This window comes from Sander vitreus, chromosome 24 (assembly GCF_031162955.1).
Source record: "Sander vitreus isolate 19-12246 chromosome 24, sanVit1, whole genome shotgun sequence".
In the NCBI taxonomy this organism is placed as follows: domain Eukaryota; kingdom Metazoa; phylum Chordata; class Actinopteri; order Perciformes; family Percidae; genus Sander; species Sander vitreus.
Window position 1 is genome coordinate 5,705,901 of NC_135878.1, and position 27,304 is coordinate 5,733,204.

The following is a 27,304-nucleotide window of genomic DNA, read 5'->3' on the forward strand; positions in this document are numbered from 1 at the left end:
CGTCTTGTCGTCATCTTCATCTCCTTCCCCATGTGGGTCATCATCATCACCGCTAACGACAGGTGCATTAGCAGCATTAATGGTAGGCGTACTACTGCTGTGTCCACCGTGGTCTCCACATTCTTGATCGGTGGAAACAATTTTTGCTTGTTTATGAGCCGACTGGCCAGCGTATTTGAAAAAGTTAAGCAAACTTTGTTGTCTTTTTGACATGTTTCCCCTGAGTGCAACAAGGCTAACAGCAATCTCAACCAGCGCAAGAACATGTGTCACTTGAAGTGCCTCCCCTCCCTCTGTCCCTCTCCCCCCACTGTCTTACCCTGAAAATTCACCTCAAAATGCATCGAAAATGAAAACACAAGATTTTTGTGGAACTTCAATGGGGAATAAAGACTAACAAGACAGATAACAACATTGAACACTACACAAACAGTAATTTAATTTTTTAATTTAGGCGATTAATTTTTCATAGTGACACAGGAGGTGCCAGATCCAATAAAAAAGGTTTCGGATCCAACGTCATAGGAATCTGAATTAGCAGTCTGCTGGCTGAGGTCCTCACATCACTGGAAGTAGAGATTACAGCAGCATGACACCTCCTTAATAAGACAGCTCATCAGGAGAAGATGTAGACTGTGTTAAGGTCCTCTGGTATGGTTTGAACACTCAGCTTCATGCTCCCTCTGTTTGGGGCATCATACCATGCAGATATCTATCTCTCCTCCCTTCAGAAAGCATGGCTCATTCACCCTCCTGACAAGTGCTGCCATCTCTCATTTGAACACCCGTGTTATCCAATTGGCAGTGCTCACATTACTGGCCTGCTTCCCTTTTTTCTGGGTGCTTGGTGCAAACCCGCTGACACTGCACAATAGCAACTTTCTATGGGCTGCTGGACTCGTCTACAGGGGGATTTTAGCTGAGGTCCCCTCTAATCGTGCTAATTCTGAATCAGCCAAGACCATTCCAAAGGGTGTGTTCATCGTTTCCTCATTAATCTTTTGGTGAACTGATGCTGAACTCTTTATCAGCAAGGAGGGAGGGTGTATAATTGCCTGCAAAAGAGAGGCTGGGGAGGAAAGAAGAGGCAAGGCGATCCCACCTCCGTCTTTCACTATCTCACTCATGCTCAACAAATATCCTGCCGCATGTTTGCCAACACTTTTTGTGCTTGCAGTGTGAAAGAGGAAAAAGGTTCTCTGGACAGTTACTTGTTATATTCAGCACCACACGTCTATCACTATCACACTATCATCGTCGTCACTATCGTTATCATCACTGTAGTATCAAGCTTCAAGACCTGGATTTTTCTTTTCTTCTTGGAGAAATTATTAATGCCAGCATGAAAAGGGAGACTGCGGATATATTTCTGAGCGGTTGAAATGCAAAAAAAGCTAAGGCATCTCCTGCTACAAAATCCCTAAGACAGACATTTAATTCAGCTGTTATCACCTCCTGTCTCAGTGTGTATGGATGCTTAAGATGCGTCTGCATGGTGGCCATGCATTTGTCCTTCAAACAAAACAGGGCTCAGCTAAATGCTTTTGTCGTCAGCTGCCGTGTTTGGTTTGGTTATGAGCCTCCTAAAAGCCTTGCTTCAATGTAGAGTGAATGGGGGGGTCTGTGGTAACCTAAATAATTACACGCCCTGTTCTCCCAGAGTGATTAATTATATCTGCGGAAAGGGATTTCTTATTTTAGAGCCCTCAACAGACAAGGGCTGGTGGAGGGAAAGACAAGAAAAAAAAGAAGAAATAGAAGACAAAATACAAGGAGGCCCTTATCAAACCTTTCTTGACAGATTTAGGCTGTATGCAAGACTTGCAGAGTAATATCTTTAGCTTTCTGGTCAGTTTGCAAGAGCTGCACTGAGGACATGAAGGATTTAAAAGTGAATCAATGTTTCACATTAGGCATAATTAACTGCATTTGATGATCTTGACAGGATATTTGGAGGAATTTTATAGCGTTGCATATAGCATTTGGGATGGATTAGTAGTGCTTCTCATGCCCATTACTTCGCATCATTTCTTCATTTTCCTTATCTGCGTGTACCAGACTAGCCTTTCCGGAAGGTTTGCAAACATATATGTCTCATTTTGCTGGGAGGGTATTCCCTTCTGGCTGATTCTATGCCGTGTGATTTGCCACATTGGGAACCTGCATTTAAATTTGCTATGATGCAGCTGAACATGGAATTGGGAGCTTGGGGTTTGGAGGTTGTGGAAGGATGAGAAGCCTGGAGGAACTCTCTTAAGACTGAATCCTCATTGGCTTATTATGTTTCCCATATGGGAAACCCAGATTTGGATCCAGCCTTTATGAATAGTGCCCAATATAACCTCCACTTATACGGAGGAGGATGGAAGTGAGCAGAATAGAACAAGTTTTCCACAATGTCTGTCCAGATGGGACCAAAATTAACAGAATTAGTTGTTTGACAGCGAGAAGGTGAACAAAGTTTAAATGTAGTTAAGTGAAAAACAAAAGAGTTAGTCCAGATGGGATTAACATTACTGAACAAAAAATAAAATTACCTGAAGCAACACATTTTACTCACGTATACCCTACTTAGCTGCAACCTGCAAAAAGCATATTATACTGATTACTTATGTTTGCATAAGTAGGGCCCCAGTCTTTTATTTTGTACGCTGCACATCTTGTTTTACTCCTTTTAATCTATAGAAGGGTGAAGTAGTGATTTAATATATTCCAATATATTATGCAGAATTTCATTCTCATTCATCAAGGCGAGGGTAGGGGATGTTAGGCAAGCAAGTGCAGATCACTGCACAATAGCACCAGGCATATATTTCCATCCTCTGGCTCTGCACTGATCTGCCTGGCAAAGGCAAATTTAGCACCAGCCCTCGTCGGCATTCCTAAATGGCACATAATCTCCAAAATGCTCTTAACCTTTTCATGGCCGTGGAACTGCTGGAGACACAGTCAACCTGCCCATTATGTTGTGAATCTTACAGAGGGTCTGTAACTTTCTCCACCTAAGTCTTTTAGTGTTTTTTAGAGTGTCTTTTCAGTGTTGCAGGGTCTCTCCAGTGTGCCAAAGTGGCTCATGGTACAGAAACAATAGAAATATTCTCCTCCTGCCCAGTGGGCCATTCTGGTTCAAAGAAGGCTTACTTGACTCTTTTTGTATGCATGGGCTAAGGGGATGCTCATGCTAAGTATTCAGCAAACGCATGGGCCATTGTCTAGCTTGAGGTAACACATCTTTACAAAATGTTCCACCATTTTTACTTGATTGGAGTTGTATTGATTTAGAGCATGCTTTACAAGAGAATAAATGTTTTGGATAAGAGAACACATCATCATGAGATACTGCACTCTCATCGTCGCTGTAGGTTGTCAGTGTACCTTACCACACACCAGAGAATTGCTACTTTCGATAAAAATGTCATGCTAACCTCTGAGGTGTCGTCTTTGTTCTCACAGGCAAAATGATCCACTTCTGAGCAGTTGCTCGATTTTGCCATAACTCAGACTCTGAGGAAGACATTTCCTAGTTGCTTTTCTGAGGCACACAAGGTACATCTGCACAATCATGAAACCTCAGAGGTTGAAATTACATTCACATCAAATCTTGCCATTACTGTGGGGCTGGGAGGTTATTTAGAGAAGTAGGGAAAAAAGAATAGAATGCCTCCTCAATGCTCTTATTCCTGTGATGTAACTGTTACACATGTTGAGCCAAGTGAGCACCACCTGCATGTCTGAATTGCGTGTCTTTGGTCAATGGTGGGTCCATCCTAAGATGGTTGCTACCCATTATTTAGATCACCAGGGGTTTCATTTATAAAACAGTGCATGGGATCCTTACTAAAAGGGTACGTATGCCCAAAAGCAAAAAATGGCGTACGGCGAAAAAAATTCAGATTTATAAAACCATGCGTACACACATCTGTAAGCAATGTTCCCTTTATAAATCACAGATTACCCACAAGTTTTTTTGCGTGGGAAGTGGTGTACTCACATTTTCAGCCCCGTTTTGTGCGTGCGCCACATTATAAATGAGACCCCAGGTCATGTAGAGTGTCCACATTGTTTATGCCAATCATTTCCCTCAGAGCACCATCACTATGCTACTTTTTTTCATCTTTTTGGGAAACATTATTTGTCACTTAGGCCACACTTTTAAATAAATGAAAAGTGCTTTTGATTACCTTGCATTGGCCCTGGCCAAGAATGCTCCATCTGATCTTTGTATGACAATTAGAAGTTGCATTAGACCTCCTTAACTTTCAAGCATCTCAGGGCCGTTGCTAATAAAAAGCTTTCAACATAAGCCAAATTTGACATTGAAAAGTTGTGAATGCAACAAGTTTGCAGTGTTGCATTTGCAACTTCTATTGATGGATCATGCAACGCAATGAATAATATACAGTCCAAATCTAGCCTCATCTGAAGTCTTGTTAACATACTTTCGCTTTCCTGTTGGGGACAAGCACATAATGTCATAATCCTGGGTTTTGTTTAGTTTCATGTTTCATTTTTTAGGGTCACTTCTCATGTGTCATATCTTATTAGACTTCCAACCTTGTGCAGTTTGGGATCGCCTGCCCTGCCCTGATGGGTTTCACCTATTCATCATCCCTCATGTCACCCGTCTCTCGTTACAACCCTCATTGCCTTGTGTATTTAGTCTGTGTGCTCACTTTCTCTGGTGTCAGTTCATTGTCTCTCCCATTGTAATTTTTTTTTTCTGGTGGTTTTGTTTTTCTAAGTGTTTTCATTTTCCCGGTGTGTTAGATTTAGTTTTGGATCTTCCTGATGCCAGATTGTTATTGCCTGCCTGTCTCTAGACACTTTCAGTTCTAAGCCACTTTTCATTATTTAAATCTCCAAGATCATTCTGCTGTCTCCTCATTTTTTCCAGTCTGCATTTTGGGTCCAAACCTGCTATTCCCAAGTCTGTGACAGTACGAAGCCAAAAGGAGCACACAGACTAAATACACAAGGCAATGAGGGTTGTGACGAGAGACAGGTGACATGAGGACTGATGAATAGGTGAAACACATCAGGGCAGGGCGGACAATCACAAAGGCGGGAAAACACACAAGGCAGGGAGTCCAAAATGATGTGACACATGAGAAGTGACCCTCCAAATTAAACAGGAAACTAAACAAATCCCAGGATCATGACACATAAAGCTGTTAGCCAAATAGTTTAAAGGCATCAAGACAAAAATACATGATTTGCAATGTATGTTACAATTTATATATATATAGCTTTGATGAGAAACTAAAAGAACATTAATGACCAATCTCACACTTGCAACCTTTTGAATAATGAAATAGTGAGTAAGAAATCACTTCAGTCAATTTTTCTATGAGCTCGACTGATTATCGATATGCTGGCCACCAATTTGGAAAGGCTCTTCTGTAAATAACTTCAACCAATCATCAGTCAATTATGTGTTTTAGTCTCATTCTCGTAATTTATATGTCAGAAGACATGGCTGTACCTACAATTTCAGGCCCCTGTGATACAAAGAAATTCCAATTTTGGGAAAATTATGCAGTTTCATTGAATTTAATATAAGTGAATATCGCTCGTTTTGGCTCTTGAATCTGGGAAATGATAGAAAGTGAAGGTAGAACGATATGAGACTGTGAAAGATATTCAATCCCTTGTTCAGAATGAAGGGTGATGGGGTTGAAGCAAAAAGGTTGAAATGGAGTATGTAAAAAAGCTCAGGGCTTGGCTATAGCAATGGAAAGATAAGGAAGTATGATATATACATTTCAATGAAATTGGGCACATGTTCACGGAATAGCCTCTAAAGAGGTTCCAAAGAGCTCAAAAAGTAGTATGGTAGAAACTGTTACTGAAAATGGAACTAGAGAAGTTGAAGTGGCTGCTATTTATTTCATGTTGTAAGAAACTTAATTAAACTCCAAACTGAATTGATTTCTTATATTAAGTTAAATATTTGGCCAATATCACCTGCAGATTGTGACAGGAGTTGAGATTAAACAGCAATGACGAGAGAAGTATAAGCATTAATGTAACCTCTAAAATATAAGCTGGTATTCAAATAATGGCCAGGTCTCAAATAAAAGCAGCAGAAAGACGGGGTTATGGGTTTTAAGCTACTGGGTGGCTTTTAAAGTGAAACATCTGTGGAGGAACTCGCATCACAGCAATCTAAATTGATAAATAGCCCTACAGGTAAATGGAAAGATGTGTATGTTTGATTTGGGGTTGAACTGTCCCTATTTTCAGCATGGAAACTGCATTTATTTTACACAGAGAAACTCAGAGCAGCAGAGTGTGACACTGATGGATTAGTGCTGTGGAAATACTAGAATGTGTGGTGTATATACAACACATTAACAAATACTACTGATTATTACTGCAAATATTTTTTGCAATACTGACTTGGTAACTTAGAAAAAGAATAGACCTGATCTCAGGGTTTAAAACATGTTTGAGAGTCAGAATTTTAGGGATAAATGTTTTTTCTACTTATCCACACTCGATGGCTTTGTGATGCAACACCTCAGTCAGCTTTATGGAAAACTGGGAGTGAGTCAGACAAGTGTGTAGACTGTGAGTCAGACCCTGGAGAGTGTTGTGAAATAAATGTGCGAGATAAAACACAGGATTGAAATTTTACAATAACCGAGGGTCAAGCAGGGCAGACTTTGTTGGCAGAACGAAAAAAGACGAAAAAAAGGAGTACCTGAATCAAAAAAATAAATAAAATAAATAAATAAATACTTTTCTTTCATTTTGTCTCTCTCCTCCTCAGCTGATATGACTGAATGAAAACTGTCAGCAGCTCTTGGAACAAAACATAAAGCCACCCAGCTGCATGACATGAATGCTTAATAATCAAAGTTTTTTGGTGCCCCATTTAGGTTTTAAATGCATTTTTTTCCCCATAAATGCCGGCGGCCTTGAGATGCCATTGCCGTTAACATTTTGTTAATATCGTCCATCACTTCTGGCATCCTGAAAAAAAGATTCTCAGTTTATCATGACAAGTTTTCTCCATGGAGGGACTCGTGACTCGTTCTCAAAGAAAAGAATTATCCTGCCTTTGAATCCTCCACCAAGGCCTCGAATGCCAAAGGAACACTTTTAATTCATCAGCTGGGGGGGGACACTAAAGGCTGTTCTGGATCATTGGACAGACAGCAACTGAAGTCTGAAAGACGGAGAGAGAGAGAGAGAGAGAGAGAGAGAGAGAGAGAGAGAGAGAGAGTGTGAGGAGCGAGAGGCGGAGAAAGGTAGTGACTGGGTAATTTAAAAAGTCTCCCTTATAGAACGAATAAAGGACTTTGCAAACAGTAGAGTAGAAAGACCTCCACCATTTAATTATCAAGTAATTGTAAAGTCCATAACAACAGAGACCTGAAAGCAGGAGACAAGGGACGGCTCCATGAAAATGTAATTAGCTGAATATCATTTCTCCTCACTCTCAGCCACAGTAGAGTTTAAGGAGACAAAGAAAGAAAAAAACACAGTCAGGTTCCTTTTAAGATAAAACTAAACGCAGTGTCACCGTTTAGATCTTCAGTGACTTGGATCAATATGTAATTACCTCTGGGAGGAAGAAACACCTCCTCGACCCATCTTTTCACTCTCTCTTTAACCCCGCTTTATTTCCAGGGAGGGAAACAAAACATTAGTGATAGAGACTGGCAGTGTGTCCAAACCAGGCAAAAGATGTATTTGCATTTTTTGTTTTCCTTTCTATTTCAATTAACGAATAGCTAAGACACTATTTAGCTTTTTTTTTATTGGTGGTACTTTCTCCTACTTGCGATAACTGAGGTGGATAACAGTGGTGGCCTGCAGGGAAGGTTGAAAAATGAAGTTTGTGAATGTGGGGGGGGTGTCACTGGTCGTAGTTCAAACTATTAGAACAGATAGAGGTGAAGGAGCATGCCTCCACTCTGCTTCAGTAACACCAGTCGCTGCCCTGCAGCACATCACTTATCCTCTGACTGCTACCAACAGATCCCATTCAAGGAATAGGACGTGTACTACTGCAGGGGTACATGTTAATATGGTGAAGTATGCCTCTTCCAATGAATTCTAAATGCTTTAGAGAGTTAGAGAGTTTATTAAATAAATCTGCAACTATTTTGATAATCGATTAATTTGTTTTGGGTTATTTTTTATGAAGAAAAAGTCAAAAATCTCTGATTCCAGCTTCTTAAATGTGAATGTTTTCTAGTTTCTTCACTCCTCTATGACAGTAAACTGAATATCTTTGAGTTGTGGGCAAAACAAGACATCTAAGGACGTCATCTTGGGCTTTGGAGAACTGATCGACATTTTATACCATTTTCAGACTTTTTTTTTTTAGACCAAACAACTAATAGATTAATCGAGAAAATAATTGATGGATTAATCGACAATGAAAATAACCGTTAGTTGCAGCCCTAATATATATATCTATCCCGTAATAATGGGCTGGACATAACTTTGAATGATTGATATAAACATGATTTTTAAGAGACAGGGTCACATTTAGAATATGTCATGGTAAAAGCTAATTTACTTGGTCTCCTGGCGCCTTGCTCTGCTCACCATGCACACCTGTCTGCAATTGGCTCATGAGCTCTGCTAGTGTGCTCACCTGCTTCTTATCAGCTCAACCGGCTCGTTAACCACTCTGCTAGATTGTTGCTTCTGTCTTAGTGGTAGTAACGCTTCCAGGCCAACCTACTTATATTCCTACTGATTCTTAATCTTTGTTTTGTGTCACTAACCTGTTTCTCCTGTGTCCCAGGGTCATCACCCGCCTGCCTGCCTTTCTGCTAGTCTCCCTGCCTATAATCTATATATCGACAACGTTTCATTTCCAGGATTGTTCAGGTGCCGCTTGAAATTCCGCCAGATGTCCCTAATTTTTGGCAGGATGTCCGTCACCTTTCGTGTTCTTTGTGTTGGCGTTCTAAACTCCAGTTGATTTCTGAGGACTATGGTTAACAGCACCTCAGATCTCTGCAGGGTAAATCCAGACAGCTAGCTAGACTATCTATTTGAATTTTATGTTGCATGACTAAAAGAACCTTTGAACGTTCCCCCTAAACAAGTTCCTTCCCAAGCCTATTTTGCAGAGCGCCGCCCAAGACCATTGTCATTGGTATAAAGAAATGCCAATAAACCAGAGCACGTTTTTCCCCCATATCAGAATATGTTGTGGACTAGCCAGACCCTCCTTCGCGGAACTGTGGCGGTAGGTCCAGCAACGCGAGACTACCCTGCCTACAACCTGACGACTTCTGCTTGCCACGGTTTCATTTCACACTCACGCCAGCCCCGGTCTCTAACATCTCTATTCTTCCCTTCTGTCACTGAATTTCCATTTCCTTGCCATCAGCCCCTCATCCAGATCTTCCTCTACAATTTTTTTTACCACCACCCTGTCCATGTCCTGTGTTTGGCTCTCACCTGTGTTCACAACAATTAAATTTTTACAGCATTTGTGTACCATATTTTTTGTTGTTAGATCATTTTATTAACAACTAACCTTAAACCGTGTATCACCCATCTTCAGTCTAATTTCAACACTGTTGAATCCATGGAAATGTTACTGTCTCCCAACATGAGTCAGTCAGCTGTACCATAGACGATTAACTCATGCTCCTCAGTTTGGTTTTTGGTCTTTTGTGTACTAGCCTACCAAAGCTCCCTTATTCCGACCGACGGTCACTACAAAACCCCCAGCGACTCCAACCAGACTCTCCACTTAGAAGTGCAATTTGCATGATCCTTCTTGCTACCAAATAGCGATCCAGGGGTCATTGTATTTTTTCTGCCTCTTTGTCTGAACACACATTGTGTGTGACAGCAAATAGTCGAAACCAGCTACTGGTCTTGGAACATCATGACAGACCCGTCCTCCACCTAGCTTCCAGAATAAACAGCTGCTCTGGACTGATTGTGTTCTGTCAACAGGGACTGAAAGCTACATACTTTGTCTATAGTGCATCCAAGATGACCCTCTCCCCAATGGACATATACTGTCCAGTCACTAATTCATGTTGTTGTTGCTTTCTCTGAGCCAGGGCAAACATAGTGAGGTTGCACAGAGAGAGAAGTTTAATAATGTAAGAATGGATTTTGGGGAATCCCAAATGAAATCTGGCCATGGAGAGAGGATGTTCGTTGATGAGTTGTACAATGACTAACCCTTTTAAAATTTAATCAGTAGGGCTGACTAGTAGCAATTTGGTTTTAAGGAGCAGAAATGATATATCAAAATGTTAACTTAAGATACATGATACAAATATATATTTCACACGTAGAAATTATTTTGACCTGTCAATGACCTGATTTATTGGCAACACTTACCATATTCATTTTGGATGTGTACATCCATACTGTGCATCATAAAAGATATCTCCAATGAAATTTTAACTAGCGGAAATTTCTTTTTTGATATCTATATTCAATTCTGATTAGTTATGAAAGGAATCGTATATATGTTAAATAAAATTGTTACTAGTACGAATACAATTTTCACTAGTTACAATTGTATTTTAGATATCTGAAATGCAATTCTTATTTCGTGTTCAAACTGGGTGTGTACTCACAAGTTTTATCCCTCGAGTTCAAATATTTCGACTCGCAAATTTTGCGTGTTCACATTGCTGCATTCGCATTATTCACTTTACCCGCTGTAAATTTGCATCATTGCATTGACTTTGTATGCAATCATGATCACCACATTACTAGTTACAATTCCAAGTGGACATATCAATAATCTAAAATTTGGCTTATTAGAATTGACTTATAGATATCTGTAATTAACTTTAAATAGAAGTCAATGGTAAAGGTTGACTAGTTGTAATTGAGTTACATCTACACTAAACATTTCCACTGCAAAGAAATTAATTGTTGATATCAAGAATTTACCGAAGCCCTCGATGGCAAGGTAAAAAAAAAAATGCAGATATGATATAATATCTCCTACATAAGAAATACACTTAGGCTTTGGCCAACACTGCCTGCATTTTTTTTCACCTTGCCTTTCATGGCTTGCATAGAAGAAGAATTGACATTTGACTAGTTAGGAATGAATTGTAGATATCTTTAGCAATTGTTGATATCTACAGCTACTGATTAAATTTTGAAAGGGCTTGCCATAGTAGTACAGTTTTATCACATAACCAACACTGATGTAGTCACTTGAAATTAAATCTTTATGAAAGATTGTCAGTTATTGTTCACTTTTTGTAGATCATCCCAGAGACCTGGGTGTGTTTTTAATTTAATGGATTTGAATTTAAATACATTTCACCCAACATTACACCCAAATGTCATCGTTGAGTATCTCATTCCAAAACCATGGTTAATATGTTCCAGTTCATTGTCTGTAGCAGTCCCTCATTCTTTGATATTTGCTATCATTTCCCTTTTCCCAATTTGTTTTAGCTGAACGTCACATTTTAACTGACTTGATTGGAGGGTTATTTAAATCACGTGTTGCACACAGGGTGTGGGTACTGACTCCTAAATAAGAATTGAGAAGCGCATGGTGCTTTTCCCTCTTGGCCAATCAGTGTGCCGACACCCTTTCTTTAGGGCTAAAGAGAGGTGGGAAATTATGAACATTATTAACCATGCCAACACAGGTGTTTAAGCTTATGTTGTTCACATCTCTCCACTGTCTGCAATCAAGGCTTGAAGTGCCCAAAAAACTACTTAAAAATAATCCACTAATGTAATATTCAATACACAGACCCTGTAAGGTAATTTAACACTCTAAATCGAGACATTCTGCATGCAAGTACTTTTACTTGTGTGTGGTAGTTTTGTACATTTTGCTAATACTGTATTTATTACAAAAAAGTAGCAATGTAAAAGTACTCTGTTGCAGGTAAAAGTTCTGCAATCACATTACTAAAGTAAAGAATGTTAGCACTTCTTTCCAACATTGGCCTTCCACACCAAACTGGAAAACAATTTATTTAAGTTGGAAGACCAAAAGGAAATAATATGAAATACATGAATATAAATAAATAACTGTGTGGACTCAGTGTGTACTGGGTGACTTTAATATTTTACACAAAAATAAGCTTCCTTTGTGACACATTTCCGTTTGCGTCAAATAAGGTTCCTGCAGTCTCTGTGCTATAAATAATGCACAACTTTTGTCAGCATTGTTTGAAAGCATCGGAGGGGTCTCCCCATCTCTTCCCCTCTCACAATTGATCTGTTTCCCCTCCACATATCAAATAACATGACATTCAAATGATCAACATGAAACATAAGATCTTCTTCTGAATTATTGAAGTTGTTGTTGACTTATGAGGCACATTACTCCTTTCTTTTTATGATGAGTCACGCTTGAGAAGTGAGACTGTGGAGGCATGAGAGGGAATGAAAGAGTGACTTTATGCTAATAGTTTCTCTTGTGGGGGGAGGCTTATGGCGACCTCACAATCACTTGGAAACAACACGAGCGTAACTCTGAAGCCATATCACTGATGTTAATTAGGATTAAAATGACTAGCTAAGCCATTGTTTGCTGTAGGTATATATGCTGGAAACACATATATTTTGACTAAGTCGTATTAATTATTCATCACGTCTGTCAAACAAACTGTTGCTGCACAACGGAGAATTCGTATATATAAAGATGAGGATTAAAGATTTCATGCATTTTTTTTCTTTTTTTTGTTGGCAGGCTGTTTTTTTTCAGTGAGAGACAAATAAAAAATGTGGAGTCTGTTGTGATTTATTGTGCTTGCATTTATTGAAAATGGAAAAATTCAGGGACATATGAGCTGATATTAATATTCTGTACAAGGAATCCAGTTCAGGTTGAAAGAATGTGGATTCCAAGTGCTGCAAAGCCATGGCTGGAAAATTTAGCTATTCACAACATGTTTTACATTTTTGTTAACTGAATATTAAACATTGTAATGAATGGGCCTATAAACACTAGTACAGAGCTACAGAGCAGTTATATTGTGGCTGCTGGTATATGGTATTTGTTTTTCACTTGGTTTACATATTAGTGTCACATTTTTGGAAAATATACTTATTAGTCAAACGAGAAGGTTGATATTTGCTAAATATGATGCTACCACCAGCAGAGGGATAGCTTAAAGATTAGCATAAAGACTGGAAAAAGGGAAACAGCAACCTGGTTTGTAAAAACCATGATTTAGGCCTATAAAGTCCTTGAGTCTTTGCTGGTTACCTGGCAACCTCATAGTGACGACAAGACTCCAGGAAGACACTTTTAAGGTGGTTACCAAAATAAAATAAAAAATGAAAAACAGTGGCTCAAGAGGTAGAGCAGGTCATCCTATAATCGCAGGGTTGGCAGTTTGACCCCCAGCCACTCCTGTCCACATGTCAGAAATGTCCTTGTGCAAGACACTTAACCCCAAATTGCTGGTGGTCAGGCCAGCACATTGCATGCTCAAAGACAAAGGTGTGTGTGCTCATTTTAAAGGTCCCATGGCATGAAAATTTCACTTTGAGGTTTTTTAACATTAAGCATTCCTCCAGCCTGCCTATGGTCCCCTAGTGGCATGAAATGGCGATAGGTGTAAACCGAGCCAAGGGTATCCTGCTCTGCCTTTGAGAAAATGAAAGCTCAGATGGGCCGATCTGAAATCTCCTCCTTATGAGGTCATAAGGAGCAAGGTTACCTCCCCTTTCTCTGCTTTGCACGCCCAGAGAAGTAGACCAACATGGGTGAAGCAAAATTTAACAAACATATCAGTCAGAAACAATAGATGACAGTAAGAGCATAGCTTGCGCTCACTCTCCAGCAGGAGATGAATGTATTTTTAGTTTAAATGTGTAACTGGCATTTAAACAGTTCGGGCAAAGAAACAAGTGCAGTTCATGTTCTAAAAGATTTTGCCAATGAAATTCAACTTGGATCATTTTGCTACTAGGCTCCCCATTATTGTTAATTATTTTAGTTAATATGCAAGGGGGATTATTATTATTATTATTATTATTATTATTATTATCATCATCATTATCTAATGTACCAATCGATAGTATTATACATGACTGTATTAACCAAGAAAAACAGTAAGTTAAGTTATTCTTTCAATAGTTTTTTTTAATTTGTTTGAAATGATTACAAGTCAGAAGTAGAAGTATACAAAAGTGTAATTTCAGCATGTTGCAAGCACGTGTAATATGTAATCTTGTCACTTTAGCACTGACTGTAAAAGCTATTTTTCTAGGCCATAGGAGTCTTCAGCTTGTTTGGGATTTCCATCTAGGCCATCAGGGAGTCCACCAGGGGCTAGAGAAATCCTGATTCCAGATACATAGAGAGACCAACACACACACACACACACACACACACACACACACACACACACACACACACACACACACACACACAGTTCCAGTATGAAGCAAGTTGCTCTGACAGTGCACCTAGGGGATAGCTTTCGCCAGCAGTCCCCAAATCCACTGACTGATCCAGTGCCCAGACTGTCAGGCCCTTCCCAGCCACCACACAATCTTTCAACCTTCCCTAGCTGCTGCGAAGCCTCCAGTGCTTCACACTGTGTCTGTAAAAACAGCCCAAGGGTGAATTAAAAAAGGAGGACTGTGCACACAAAAGCTTTTAATGTGGCTCGAGAGATCGAACCCGAAGGTAGAATAAGTGACAAAGGCGGCATTTCATCAAGCTGTTTGATCATCAAAGCATGAAAGAACCAGATTTTGGCACCTGAAGCTTCTTCGGAGTTGAACAAAAAAAAATCTCTTTTGTTGTTGAAGTCTAGCTATCGAGCATCTAAACAATGCTAATTGCTAGGAAATATTGTTTTTGAGTTTGTGTCAGCCGGTTGGAGCAAACAGTTTTCTTTCTGCCGTCTCCCTGTTAAAGGGAAATGTCTGCAGGATCGAGGGTGCTGACATGTTGAGGTACAGAGTGCTCAACGCCAAAAGCCATCTCTGTCACTGTGACTACTGATTCCAGACAGATAAAACAAATCAGCTAGCTGAATTGATTTGTACATGCTGATATTCTCATTCGTATATTTTGAATATACTGTAATTATCTTGACTATTTAAATAGAGGGCAAATGGTTCCTCTAGTGACTTGCAATCCATTATTGCCTGCCTAATTGGCTTGGCAAGCCTCACCCCCTCTTTCCCTCTTGCTTGTTCGCTCAAAGATTAAAATCCAGCAGTGATTTTTTTTTTAATATGAAATTAAAAAGAAAGTGCAGTCAAAATGATTAGCCAGAGCTGAAAAAAAAATGAAAGGGAAAATCTCAGTTAAGCTTTGCACGGCACACAATGTGCATCAATGAACGTTGTCCCTGATGGAGCAGCATGACAAAGTTGATCAAACACTTATCACAAAAATCTTAGGTCAGAAAGCCGTTTCATTTCAAAACATGTCCTGGCATTGTTTTCTCACACAGGTCATACGCATAAAGTTCAGCTGTATAACAGTTTTGACATTTGTGCAAAGACGGTTTATATGCAGAAAATAGTCCCAGTTATTGTATGTTTAGATAAATGGCTGTTCCTGCCAGCTTATACAGATCCACATGTGACCTCACATCCACTTTGTTCACCTGTTGTTGTTGTTGTCTACCCTGAAGAGCTTCTGTGAAGTGGCAGTTAGTGGTGCTCATTTTAGACTTCGTGGAAGCTCTTTAGAGTAGTGCTCACAGACAAAAAGTAGAGCTTTGCACTTGTAACTTGATTGGAACGATTCTCATCTAATAGGGTGTTCTGTTTTGCTTTTCCAGCACCTCTATTGTCTTGGTTTTCAGGGTTTGGAGAGAATGGATACGTCATGATGCCTTTCTTAAACCATTTGACTTTACTCTCTTTGGGTTTCAGCTATTTCATGATATAGTAACACTGTTATGTGTTTTGTAACTTTGTTCTGCAGCTATCTTAGCCCAGACATTCTCCATAAAAGATTCCCTGCTTAAAGGGATAGTTCAATATTCTTGACACCGTCCTCGCCCCAAAAATGAGGCCATAGGTTGTTTGTGCATGCAGCTTATTACGACCCATATTTTTGTTTATTGTGGCTGCGATCTCTAGTGGTCTTAGCAATTATGACAGGAGCAATGGAAGAAGTCAGGTGGCATAGTATAGAGCGGTAAAGTCAGCGTAAGGAGGTTGGTGTGGATGGATGGGTCAATCAAACACAGGACTTAGACCCAGGAGACCGCTTCATGTCCCATGTAAAACCAAAAGTCAACATTCACTTATTTACATACACATGTTTTATAAGTAACTACATTAAGCTACATACTTATTTGAACCTAAATCCTGATCTTTTCCTAAACCTAACCAAGTAGTTTTCTTGCCTAAACGTAACCAATCCCGATCGTTTCCAACTTAACCATCTGTTTAAAACTGCCACCATTACGTTTAGGTATAAGGACATGTTGATCTCCTGCGACGTTAGGGACCCTAATTTAGGAAACGCTCCTGTGGGTTGTAGGAACACCTATGATGCTGAATGTATTGGAACATTTGTTCTGACAAATATGCTTATTAGCTTTCTAGCAAAGGTTCGAGGAGAAGGTTCTGTACCAGGGGTTCTCATGTCTGTATGCTTAATGTGAAGCACCAGAAACCGCTTAGCTTAGCATAAAGACTGGGGACAGGGGGAAACAGCTAGCCTGGCTCTGTCCAAAGGTAACAAACCCTAACCCCCTAACCCTACCCTATAAGATTCCCAAATTAACATGCTATAGTATGTCATTTGTTTAATCCTTACAAAAACTTTTGTAACAAGTTGTGGTTTTATGTGTATTTATTTGTAGAATTTGTCACCTGCCGATATCTTGCCCTGAATGACAGCAGCATCTTCTCTGACCCTGTTTACAATCTAAAATAACAATAAAATGAGAATAAATGTATCTACATTGTACGTTTTGAACACTGGTGTTCCATCATCATCCATTCCCAGCCTGATAAAAAACATCCCATGGAGTTTATGTACATTTATGATTTGGACCTCCTATCAAGCCACAATGTGAACATGTGTTTCGCCTACATTAGAATTACATTGCCGGCCTTAAGGAGAACATTCTCACTGCACGACATAACATCCTTACTTTGGTTTGATTCAAATTCAATCCATATCTTTGCCATTTCCTTCCAAGTGTTTTCCATCTCGCATTGTTTGTCATTGCAACAACTTACAAATGACTCAGTCCCAAGTAGGTTTCTAGACGGAACACCCCAGTGCTTAGTGTTTATAGTTAAATCCAAGCTCTTTTATTCGGATCATGTTCCTTGCATCCACCCTTAGAGAGTGGAATAATGAGCCAACTTAAATGCATATACATGGATGTAGCTTGCTAATGATTGATTTCGTGACAGAATGATTAACTGCCAGATTGTTCAGTTAAACTTACAAAAGCATACTTTGTTGCCTGCGCTAGACGCCCTAAAGTACACTCATAACCTTAAAAGCCTTCATGACTCGCTGACTACAGTCAAATGAGTGGACTTGACTTGGTTATGGTTCAGTGCTTTTGTTCCTCTGCGCAGGAAGCTAATAAGTCAATCCAATGCACTCCCTGATAGAGTGAGGATGCGCTTATCGCATTGTCAGCAGCTCGAATCATTAAAGCCCCTGGTTAAGTTTGCATGTTACTGATTCAACATTTTTAAATTACCTCGCAGGCTCAAGCCAAGTCATAGTGAAAAAAAGAAAAGGCAAGGGCTCCCTGTGCAACCCCTCGTCCTGCTTTGACCATCAATCATGGCTGTCAGAGCAGCTGTGCTCTCGCTCTTTGGTAGGAACTCACACCAGAGCTCTACATCATCCGGAGCTGTGATGAATGCATAGACGTTAGCTATGGTGCTTCTGATAAGAGGCCGTGCCATTGACGGGTAGCATCATGACAAAAGCAAACAGGGATATCAAGTGTCATGATGGGGTTGATGCAAAAAAAAACATACACAGCTGCAATTATATCGTCTTACTAATAGCTGGAAATGTATTATCCAACAATTTGAAAGGTCCCTTGGCATTGTATTATTTGTTAATTACTGATAGCAGGCTTTTTTTAGATAAGCTAGGCCAGTAAGATTTCTGTCCGGCTTGATCCCAACTTGCCGTGGTGTCATGACATCAGCAACAATAACGTCATGACATGAGTGCTGGGCATCCCAGTTGTTCTCCACTGACTGCAAGAGCTCATTGCATGATGTGAACACCCAGCTGTCCCCTATCTAGGAGCTCATTGGCTCAGATGTGTAACCAACAACGTTATGTTTTATAATTACAGAGACTTGGATTTTATTAGTCATAGTTGCTACTTTAACAAATCATTCTGTCAAAATAAATGTTGTGTGGTCGATAACTGAAAATATTCCAGATACAATAATAGAACTGTACTGGTGTTTACTTCTTGTGATGGGACGTAGAACTTTTAGGAAAAAGTGGGACTCTCAAATTAACATCTATGCAAACATATTAAACCCTGAGCGTTTCATTATGCCTGACAAATTATGTCTTGTATTGGAAACTTGTGCTTGTCCTCTTCCCATGTGTGTAAGTCACATATTATTGATATTTATTTCTATATGTTAATATAGCTGTCAAAATTACATACAGCTATTATGTGTGTATTGCTTTTATGGTAGTTGCATTAAATGTGGCACTGCAAGGGCCGAATCCATTTAGTGGCATGATTGGTGGAGTGACACAAGCACATAGCAATAGAACACTTTCACTTTCCCATCCCATCCGTCCTTGGTTGTCTCATTAGCCTTCATTCCATTACTGGGCCAAATGATGCTTCCAGGGTTTAGTCATTGTTTATGTAAAGCAATTTCTCACAGAGAAAGTTTCTGTACTGTAATTCCTCACTGCATCTTGTTATCAACAGAGAAGATGTGCCAGTTGGATTGTACTGTCAAACCAAAGTGCTTTTCTAATTCCACATTATCAGCATTTTGAATGGATCCTGGCCCCTGAAGACCTGTTCTAGACCTGCCGGGTTAGGACGGAAATTGCGAGCAGCACCAATTGGCCCCTGGACACACAAGCCAGATGAGACCTCACAAGTTAATCATAGCACAATGCATGTCAGGATCTCTGCCGACAAAAGAATTTGCCTTCTATTATGGCAGACAGTCAAATATTTTCAATACACCTCCTGCTTGTAAGATTTAGAAAAGTAAAAAAGCAAGATAGTTGAGGCCTTTAGATTATAGCTTTACTGTAATGCCGTCATCATGAATAGACAGTATATTGTTACATAATGCCACTACTGACCATATAAAAATCAGGTTCCAAATCTGATAGGATTATGAGTTTTTTTTATTTTTCCGAGCTGACCTCATGTACTACATGGATAAAGGTCAAGTAATAGAAACCATGTTTACTAGGTGCACATGTATCCAGTCAGCACACTAAGCCCCACACTGAAGCCTTTTTCTTTGATATCACAGACAACAGAACTCCAAACTTGGGATAAGAATGCCATCACTCTCAACTAATTTCACATCAGCATATTGAGATTGAATTAATTTGGTTATGTCCTTCATGTTCACAGAGCACATCATATTTTTCAGTATCAAGTGAGAAGAAAAAGTTCATTCTTGATTCCTGAGAAGATGGAGCTCACTCTAATTGCAGTACCTGAACTAAACCTTTGTTCTGATTCATAATGCTTGTCTGGCACAGTCACACCAGCAGTTGCCATGCCAACAGTGCCAAACCATGCCAAATTTAACATAAAATAAAGCTAAAATAGGTAAAAAATGGAATGGATTTCGACTATTTCACCCTACAGTAGCTTCGATACAGTATTATTTGCCTTACTTAATAGCTAATATGTTAATGGTGATGAGCTTTTAAGAAAGAAATCTTTCATTACATGGTGGGAAAAAAAACAGTCTGGTTCATGCAAAAGATACATGTTAAACGTACCACAGCGTGAACTTTCATTTGCTTTTAATTACTTAATAATTTGTACCAGACCTGATTAAAATTGTATGTGTTTTATGCAGCTGATCTATGATAATAGCGTTCACGTTTTGTAGGAATCCATTAGCCTTTGTGAGGTAAAGATTCATGTCCATGCACATGCAGCGAAAGCCATTTGTGTGTGCATACAAGTGTGCAGATAAACTTGTATACCTATAAAACTTGCCCAAACACACTCCACCATCTTCATCTAGGCACTACTTTATCAAGAGTATCTAGCTCTCCCATCCGCAGTACACAAAGTCATTTAAGGCAAAAGATGATTTAGGACAGCTACTCTTTGATGCAACGATGCCTCTCAGGGGAGCCAGCCACTCTCCCTTCCAGGGGGAGGGAGCACATACCCTGCTGCATTTCATCTCTGTATTCCAGCCGGATTTCCACAGATACCAAATTGTCCATCCCCACAGGATAGACCACTGTTAATACGATTACAGAGCTCAAGACTTTAAGATAATTCAATGCATTTCCAAGGCTAATTTTGGAAAGGCGTCATGGATGCCACATCTGCTTATTGTCGCTCCCCACATGCTAAAGAGAGCATAAGAGTTGACTTATTACCACACGATACTGACTAAGTGGGAAATCTCTTTGGACATGGCGGCCCCACCATATGCTAGATTTAATTCGATTTTCTGTTCAGGCTTTAGTTAAGTGCTTCTAAAGTTTCTTGTCCCACAGCAAGAGGGTAAGAGGGCAGCTGTGGCTTTGACTTGATTTGCTCTTTCAACAAGGGGCAAAATAAGCCATGATTTGGTAAAATGCAGTGCGCTTACAGCAACATGGCAGCATTAGCAGGCTAGAGTATTTGGTACAAAACTGGATTAAACCTAATCCTACAGTACATTCATTTCTTTCAATGCAGATCTCTTGTAAATTTGTGTTTTCTGGGACTATAGGCTTAATCTGTGTATTTGGAAGAGTCCATAAAGAGACATGAGGTGTACGAATGAATGTTTGCTTGACCTTATTTGTCTGATGCAACTTTAATACCCACTTTACTAATTTTAAAATAGGTTAAAGATTATCTGCATTAGGACTGTGTGGCATTATGAGCTGATCCAAATCAGATCTGCCAGTTCAGAGAATATTAATTAAAAGTTTATTTTTTGGTAAATCAGTTTTAAAGCAGGTATTCAGATTGTTTTGACAGCCAAGCATCACCCCACTAAAGGTGGAGGGATGTGAACAATGTGCTGCTAATAAGTAAATGTATTCCAACAGTGGCGAGCATTCTGCATTCATTTGAAGGCTGTCTCGAGGAATATCTTTCCAGGCTGAGTAATGAAGAGACCAGATGAATCCAGGGTGAGTGTCAGACCAATATATACATACAGCAGCTTCCCACAATCCCTCCAAGGAAATCAAAGGCTCGTTGAGAAGAATTCAAAGTGTTATAATTTTAAAAATAATTATAGTAATAAAAGAAAAGCTCAACATGTCCAGTTGTGACTGTCAAAAGCATACAAATAAGATCCCCAGCTCGGTAGGAAATAGCAAGAGCTCTGAGTGACAAATGAAATGGCTGTTGCTGTTGAATTGAAATACACTGAATTACAAAGTGCAGTCTGGAAATGCAAAGCTGCCAAGCTGCCTTTTTCATCATTGTGCTGCCCTCTACGGGTCTTCTTTCAGCCTCCCTCTTCCCTGCCCCCCTCCCCATCCCTCCCTCCCTTCCATCCCACCTCTTCCACATTACCATACCTCCTTAAAGAGTATTGCATGCATTAGATTGCTTTTCATTTCTGCGCTGTGACAGTCCTGAGCTTGGGGGATTAATGCATTTTTACGAGTGATTTCGCATGTTTATGGTAAATAACATAACTATGGTAAATGTTTCATAATACGTCCATCGCTGTAAGTGGACTCGCTGTTTTGCACCAACCAAGATCAAGTTCCACTAGTTGAAACGTTGGTGGGAAGATAAAGCTTGTAGGATATCTCATGACCAATGCAGGACTGGAGGAGGGGGATCAGATTCTTGCATCCAAGGCTGGAGGAACAAATGCACTGATCTCCGGTCGATTTGAACGGTCTGGCAATTGAAATAAAGAGACCTTGGGCAGATCTATACATAAACTGGTACAAGCCGCACCACTGGCAGCAGACAAGGAGATTCGTGCCTCTCTCCTCCGCTTCATCAGTGCGCATGGATGAAAGTCACAGTTAAAATGCATGCGGCAAGTCTTGTCTGATGTGGGATTACCGAGTTTTCATTCGCCCCCTTTTCTTTACCATGTTCGAACTTTGGTTTTGGCTCTTTTTCCGAGATGATGCTGATGATTTCAGTCGCTGCTGGAAGAATACAGGAGCCCGTTTTGCCGCGCGGGCTGTCACGTTATTGGCCTGAATGAGACTGTATGTGTACTCCGATGCCTGGTTTATGGAGCTAAACACCGAGGAGACTTGACTTTAAGTATTTTTTTTCTTTTTGAAAGCCGACGGAAGTGCGGGCGGTGAAATCACGAAATCCATGTTTTCACTGAGGTTGGAGAAAAAAGACGGGGCATAGCCGTGATTTTCGGGATGCTTTGGCGTTTACCGGGATCAGCACGGTAAGAGGACAATGCTTATTCTCTCTCTCTCGCTCTCTTAAACATTTTAGTGGATCTGTCCGTGGTGCTGAAATCTTTTTCTAGCCTCTAGTTGCATTGCTGAAGTGGATCCGGATTTTAGATGCTGTTAAGCAATTTGTCTGCGGCTGCTATGGCAATACCAAGCCTGTATTTTTAAGCTCACGTAGCCTATATCATACAGCATCTGTAGAGGCAGACCCGGCGACAGACGCACTGTCTTTCAAGTTATCTATTATATCCAGAGGCGATGTCATTTCTTGACGTTGTGGCAATAAACTCAAATGTAAGAAAAACGAGATGAAAGTGTGTGCACCTGTCAGATACAGCAACCATACATGCTCGTGTATGTTAAAATGCGCATATTTAGCGAGATGCACTGGGTCGATGTGTAGGCTTTTGTGCTCCTTTAAGGAGCGCACACAGACCGAACGTGTGTCTGCGCGCGCGCGCGCGTGCGTGCGTGCGTGTGTGTGTGTGTGTGTGTGTGTGTGTGTGTGTGTGTGTGTGGACGCGCGCTCACGCGTCTGTGGCGGATTGGGAGAGTGAGAGAGAGGGAGACTATCTGTAACCTTCTATATAGCAGATGCCATATAGCATGCTTGATTATGGAAGTATATACTAACCGTCAAAATGCAATTTCGATCACAGATCCGCTATGAGATACACAACACTTCTTTATTTGCCTTTGATCAACTCCTCATTTCTTTTTTTCGCCCGTGGGCAGAAGAAGGGCTGCGACTGTCGCCTTGTAGGCTGATATTCACATTTTCTATCGCAGGCCGGATTTTGAGATGAACATAGACTCCTTCTCTCAGCTGATAATTTTATGAGAGAGATCATCTTTATTGTATTTATTACCCGGGATCGTTTTTTTTTTTTTTTTTTATCATAACAGGCGAATAGATTCCCCGTCCTCATGTTGCTTGGACGGAGGTGGAGAGAAGGGATCCGACAGTTTCCCCACTGTTGCCAAGTCGTTGGGTATGCGGGGTGAGTGCGAAATATTTTTGGTTGGAAGACAGGAGTTGCATCTTTGAGATTGTAATGCTAGTTTGTTGGTAAGATTGAATCGTTAAAAAAAGAAAAGAGAAACAAAACAAGATCCGTCTCACAAAGCGATGAGATATGTGGACAGTGTTGTGTGTTGTTGTGTGTGGAAATTCTCAAGGGATTAGATTAGTAAATGATTTGGTCTGCACACGGTGGATGGCGAAGCCTTTTTATTTTTTTTTTTCTTTCCTTCCAAGATGGATTGTAATTCAGACGAGCTATCAAAAATGCGCAGTGGCCATCCACCGCGGGTAGTTGTGCCATCAACTTGATTATATGTTATCGTTTAAGTAGATTCATCCAGGTCGCTTCTTCTCCGACACCCTCAAAACCTAAAGCGACGCCGACATAACACATCTGCATAACGAACAAACATTGATATAGACCCACTTGTCTTTGGCTGTGTGTGTTTGTTATGAATAGTTGTCAATCAGTGTGTCCACATTAATATATATGCATTTTTGTAATACATGTGTCACATATGGGTTTTTTTTCTTCTCCTTGCTATATAAAACAGAACACGTCCTTTTTCTTTTCCTCCATAGATGACACCTCATACTGGTACCGCACTTGAGTGAGCTGGGGCATCCTCTCCCAGGAAAAATGCATATCTGGATCCTAAAAATAATCCTTCTGATTGCATCATCTCTGAGGCTGGTCGAGATGTATGACAATTATGGGGAGATCTGTCGAAACCTGTGTACGTGCGAGGAGAAGGAAGGGATCCTGACCGTGAGCTGCGAGAACAGGGGGATCATCCGACTGACGGAGATCAGTCCAGTCCATTTCTCCACGTACCACCTCCTGCTGACAGGGAACCTCCTGAAGAAGCTGTCAGTCAATGATTTCATCAATTACACAGGGGTGACCATCCTGCACCTGGGGAACAATGACATCTCGGAGATAGAGTCAGGTGCTTTCAATGGACTCCAGGGATTAAAAAGGTTGCACCTGAATAACAACAAGATCGACGCTCTGAGGGATGACACCTTTGCAGGACTGGAGAGCTTGGAATACCTTCAGATTGATTATAATTACATTACCAATATAGAGCCCCACACCTTGAGCAAACTATACCAACTGACAGTGATGATTTTGAATGACAACCTGCTCTCTGCCCTGCCCACGAATATCTTCCGGAATGTTCCGCTCACGCACTTGGACCTGAGGGGGAACCGGTTAAAAATGTTCCCCTACATCGGCCTCCTGGAGCACATGGACAAAGTTGTGGAATTACAACTAGAGGAGAATCCGTGGAATTGCTCCTGCGAGCTGATTGCTCTGAAGGCTTGGCTGGAGAGCATAGCCTACACGGCTCTGGTGGGAGAAGTGGTGTGTGAGACGCCGTTCAGGCTCCACGGCAGGGACCTGGATGAGGTGTCCAAGCAGGAACTCTGCCCAAGAAGAACCCTCGAAGACACAGTCAGGCCTGCACCACCTAGCAGCACCAATGGATATTACCAGACCACACCTGCTGCTGTCACAGTCTCCGCCACCTCCTCGGCAGTTTTTAGGTCGTCCTCTAGGCCAACCAAGGGCACACGGCAATTTAACAGAACTAGGTTAAAGCCCACTTCCCGAATACAAGGTGGTAACCCTTACAATTATGGCCCCATCATTGCTTTTCAGACCAAATCTCCTGTGCCTTTGGACTGTCCCACTGCCTGCACGTGCAACCTGCAGATATCTGAGATTGGGCTAAATGTCAACTGCCAAGAGAGAAAGATTGAAAGCATTTCTGATCTAAAACCCAAGCCATACAATCCTAAAAAAATGTATCTCACTGGAAATTACATCCCTGTGGTACGGAGATCAGATTTTGTGGATGCTGTTGGATTGGATTTGCTTCACCTGGGAAACAACAGGATAAGTCTGATCCACGACCGGGCTTTTGGGGATTTAACCAACTTGCGAAGGCTGTATTTGAATGGTAATCTCATGGACAGGCTTACAGGAGAAATGTTTTTTGGTTTGCAGAACTTGCAGTTTCTTTATTTAGAGTACAACAAAATCAAGGAGGTTGATGCGGGCACTTTCCGCTACCTCCCTAATCTCCAGCTGCTTTTCCTCAACAATAACCTCCTGAAAACCTTACCGGTGGGCATCTTTTCCAGCCTCTCTCTGTCTAGGCTTAATCTGCGCAACAACCATTTCCAAAACCTGCCTGTGAGTGGTGTTTTAGATCAGCTGAAGCTGCTGGTGCAGATAGATCTTTTTGAAAACCCCTGGGACTGCTCCTGCGACATAGTGGGGATGAAGATATGGCTGGAGCAGCTCAGCGCAGGCACTGTGGTTAATGAGGTGGTGTGTGAAACGCCAAGACGCCACACTGGACTGGACGTGCGCTCCATCCAGTCGGAGCAGCTCTGCCCAGACTACTCTGATGCTTACGTTTCGCCAACGCTCCCCACGGACGAGCCCATGGACGACTTGGTCGTCACCACCGACGTGCCACAGAAGTTCAACACCCCCAGCAGCACCGTCCCCCTCTCTGTCCTCATCCTCAGCCTCCTGCTGGTTTTCATCATGTCCGTCTTTGTGGCCGCAGGGCTGTTTGTCGTCGTAATGAAAAAGCGCAAAAAATCCCAGAGTGACCGCACTAGCACCAACAACTCAGACGTCAGCTCTTTTAACTTGCAATACAGCCTCTACAGCAACCGCTCTGGCCCCAAAGTTAAGGCCCCGGTGGGCCACGTCTATGAGTATATTCCCCACCCTATGGGCCATATGTGCAAAAACCCCATTTACAGGTCACGAGAAGGCAACACAGTGGAGGATTACCGGGACCTCCATGAGCTCAAAGTCACGTACAGAAGTACTCCGGATGATGAGAGGGACAGCAGTACGATGAGGAGCCCTACATACAGTGTTAGCACCATCGAGCCACGTGAAAACCCCTCCCCTGTCCAGGATGCCGACCATTTCTTCAGAGGCATCCTTGAGCACGATAAGCAGTCCCCCCATCCGTCAATCCCATCTATCCCAGCAGGTGCCAATTTAGAGTACAAGTACACGGGGCCTGTGTCATACACATACAACCCAAATTTTGATGTCAGACGTCAGTTCTTGCACCCAGAGAGGATAAGAGAAACAGTGCTCTATGGCACGACACCCAGTACTGTTTATGTCGAGCCCAACAGAAATGAATATTTGGAGCTAAAAGCTAAACTGCAGTCTGAGCCCGATTACCTCGAAGTTCTTGAGAAACAGACCACCTTTAGCCAGTTCTGAGGAACAGAATCATTAATGTAATGAAGCATTTTCTCTCTTGACCCTCCTTGAAACAGTGGCTCAGTTTATAGGGTGCCTTGGCACAACACACACACACACACACAAGCAAAAGCAAAGGAGTTTAAAACGGGGTGTGCCAAAACAATCTTATTCTTATTTCTGAAACATGACATTACAGGAATGGATACAGCTTTCTGAAACGTGGATGAACAAAATTGCTCTACTTAACTGATGATGCAAAATCTATTTTTCTATGGTGAACAAAAACACACAAAATGTAAGTGTACAGGTAAATCTTACCCAACTTCATTTTCAGGAATATAACCATACATAAGGTATATTGTGAATCAGAAAAGAAATGTTTATAAAATCACTCCTGGAGAAAAACACTGTACAGCAGATCATCAAAACTGTGTAGGACTATTTTCTGCTGTAGTCTGTAAGTAAGTATTTATTGATATAATCTGCCATGTCTTTTCAAAACTTTTGATTCTACATC

At 41.0% G+C, this 27,304-nt stretch overlaps 1 protein-coding gene across 1 annotated transcript; it reads left to right on the forward strand.

Annotated features, from left to right (window-relative positions):
- Positions 1–20,165: 20,165 nt before the first annotated feature.
- slitrk5 (SLIT and NTRK like family member 5) lies at positions 20,166–26,805 on the forward strand. Its single transcript, XM_078243816.1, has 2 exons — positions 20,166–20,181; positions 24,173–26,805. Exon 2 carries the CDS (start codon positions 24,178–24,180, stop codon positions 26,803–26,805), a length of 2,628 nt encoding a protein of 875 aa, XP_078099942.1. The 5' UTR covers positions 20,166–20,181; positions 24,173–24,177.
- The last annotated feature ends 499 nt before the right edge of the window (positions 26,806–27,304 follow it).

Coding starts and splice junctions, on each gene's coding strand:
- slitrk5 (XM_078243816.1), top strand. CDS start 24,178: ATGCATATCTGGATCCTAAAAATAATCCTTCTGATTGCATCATCTCTG.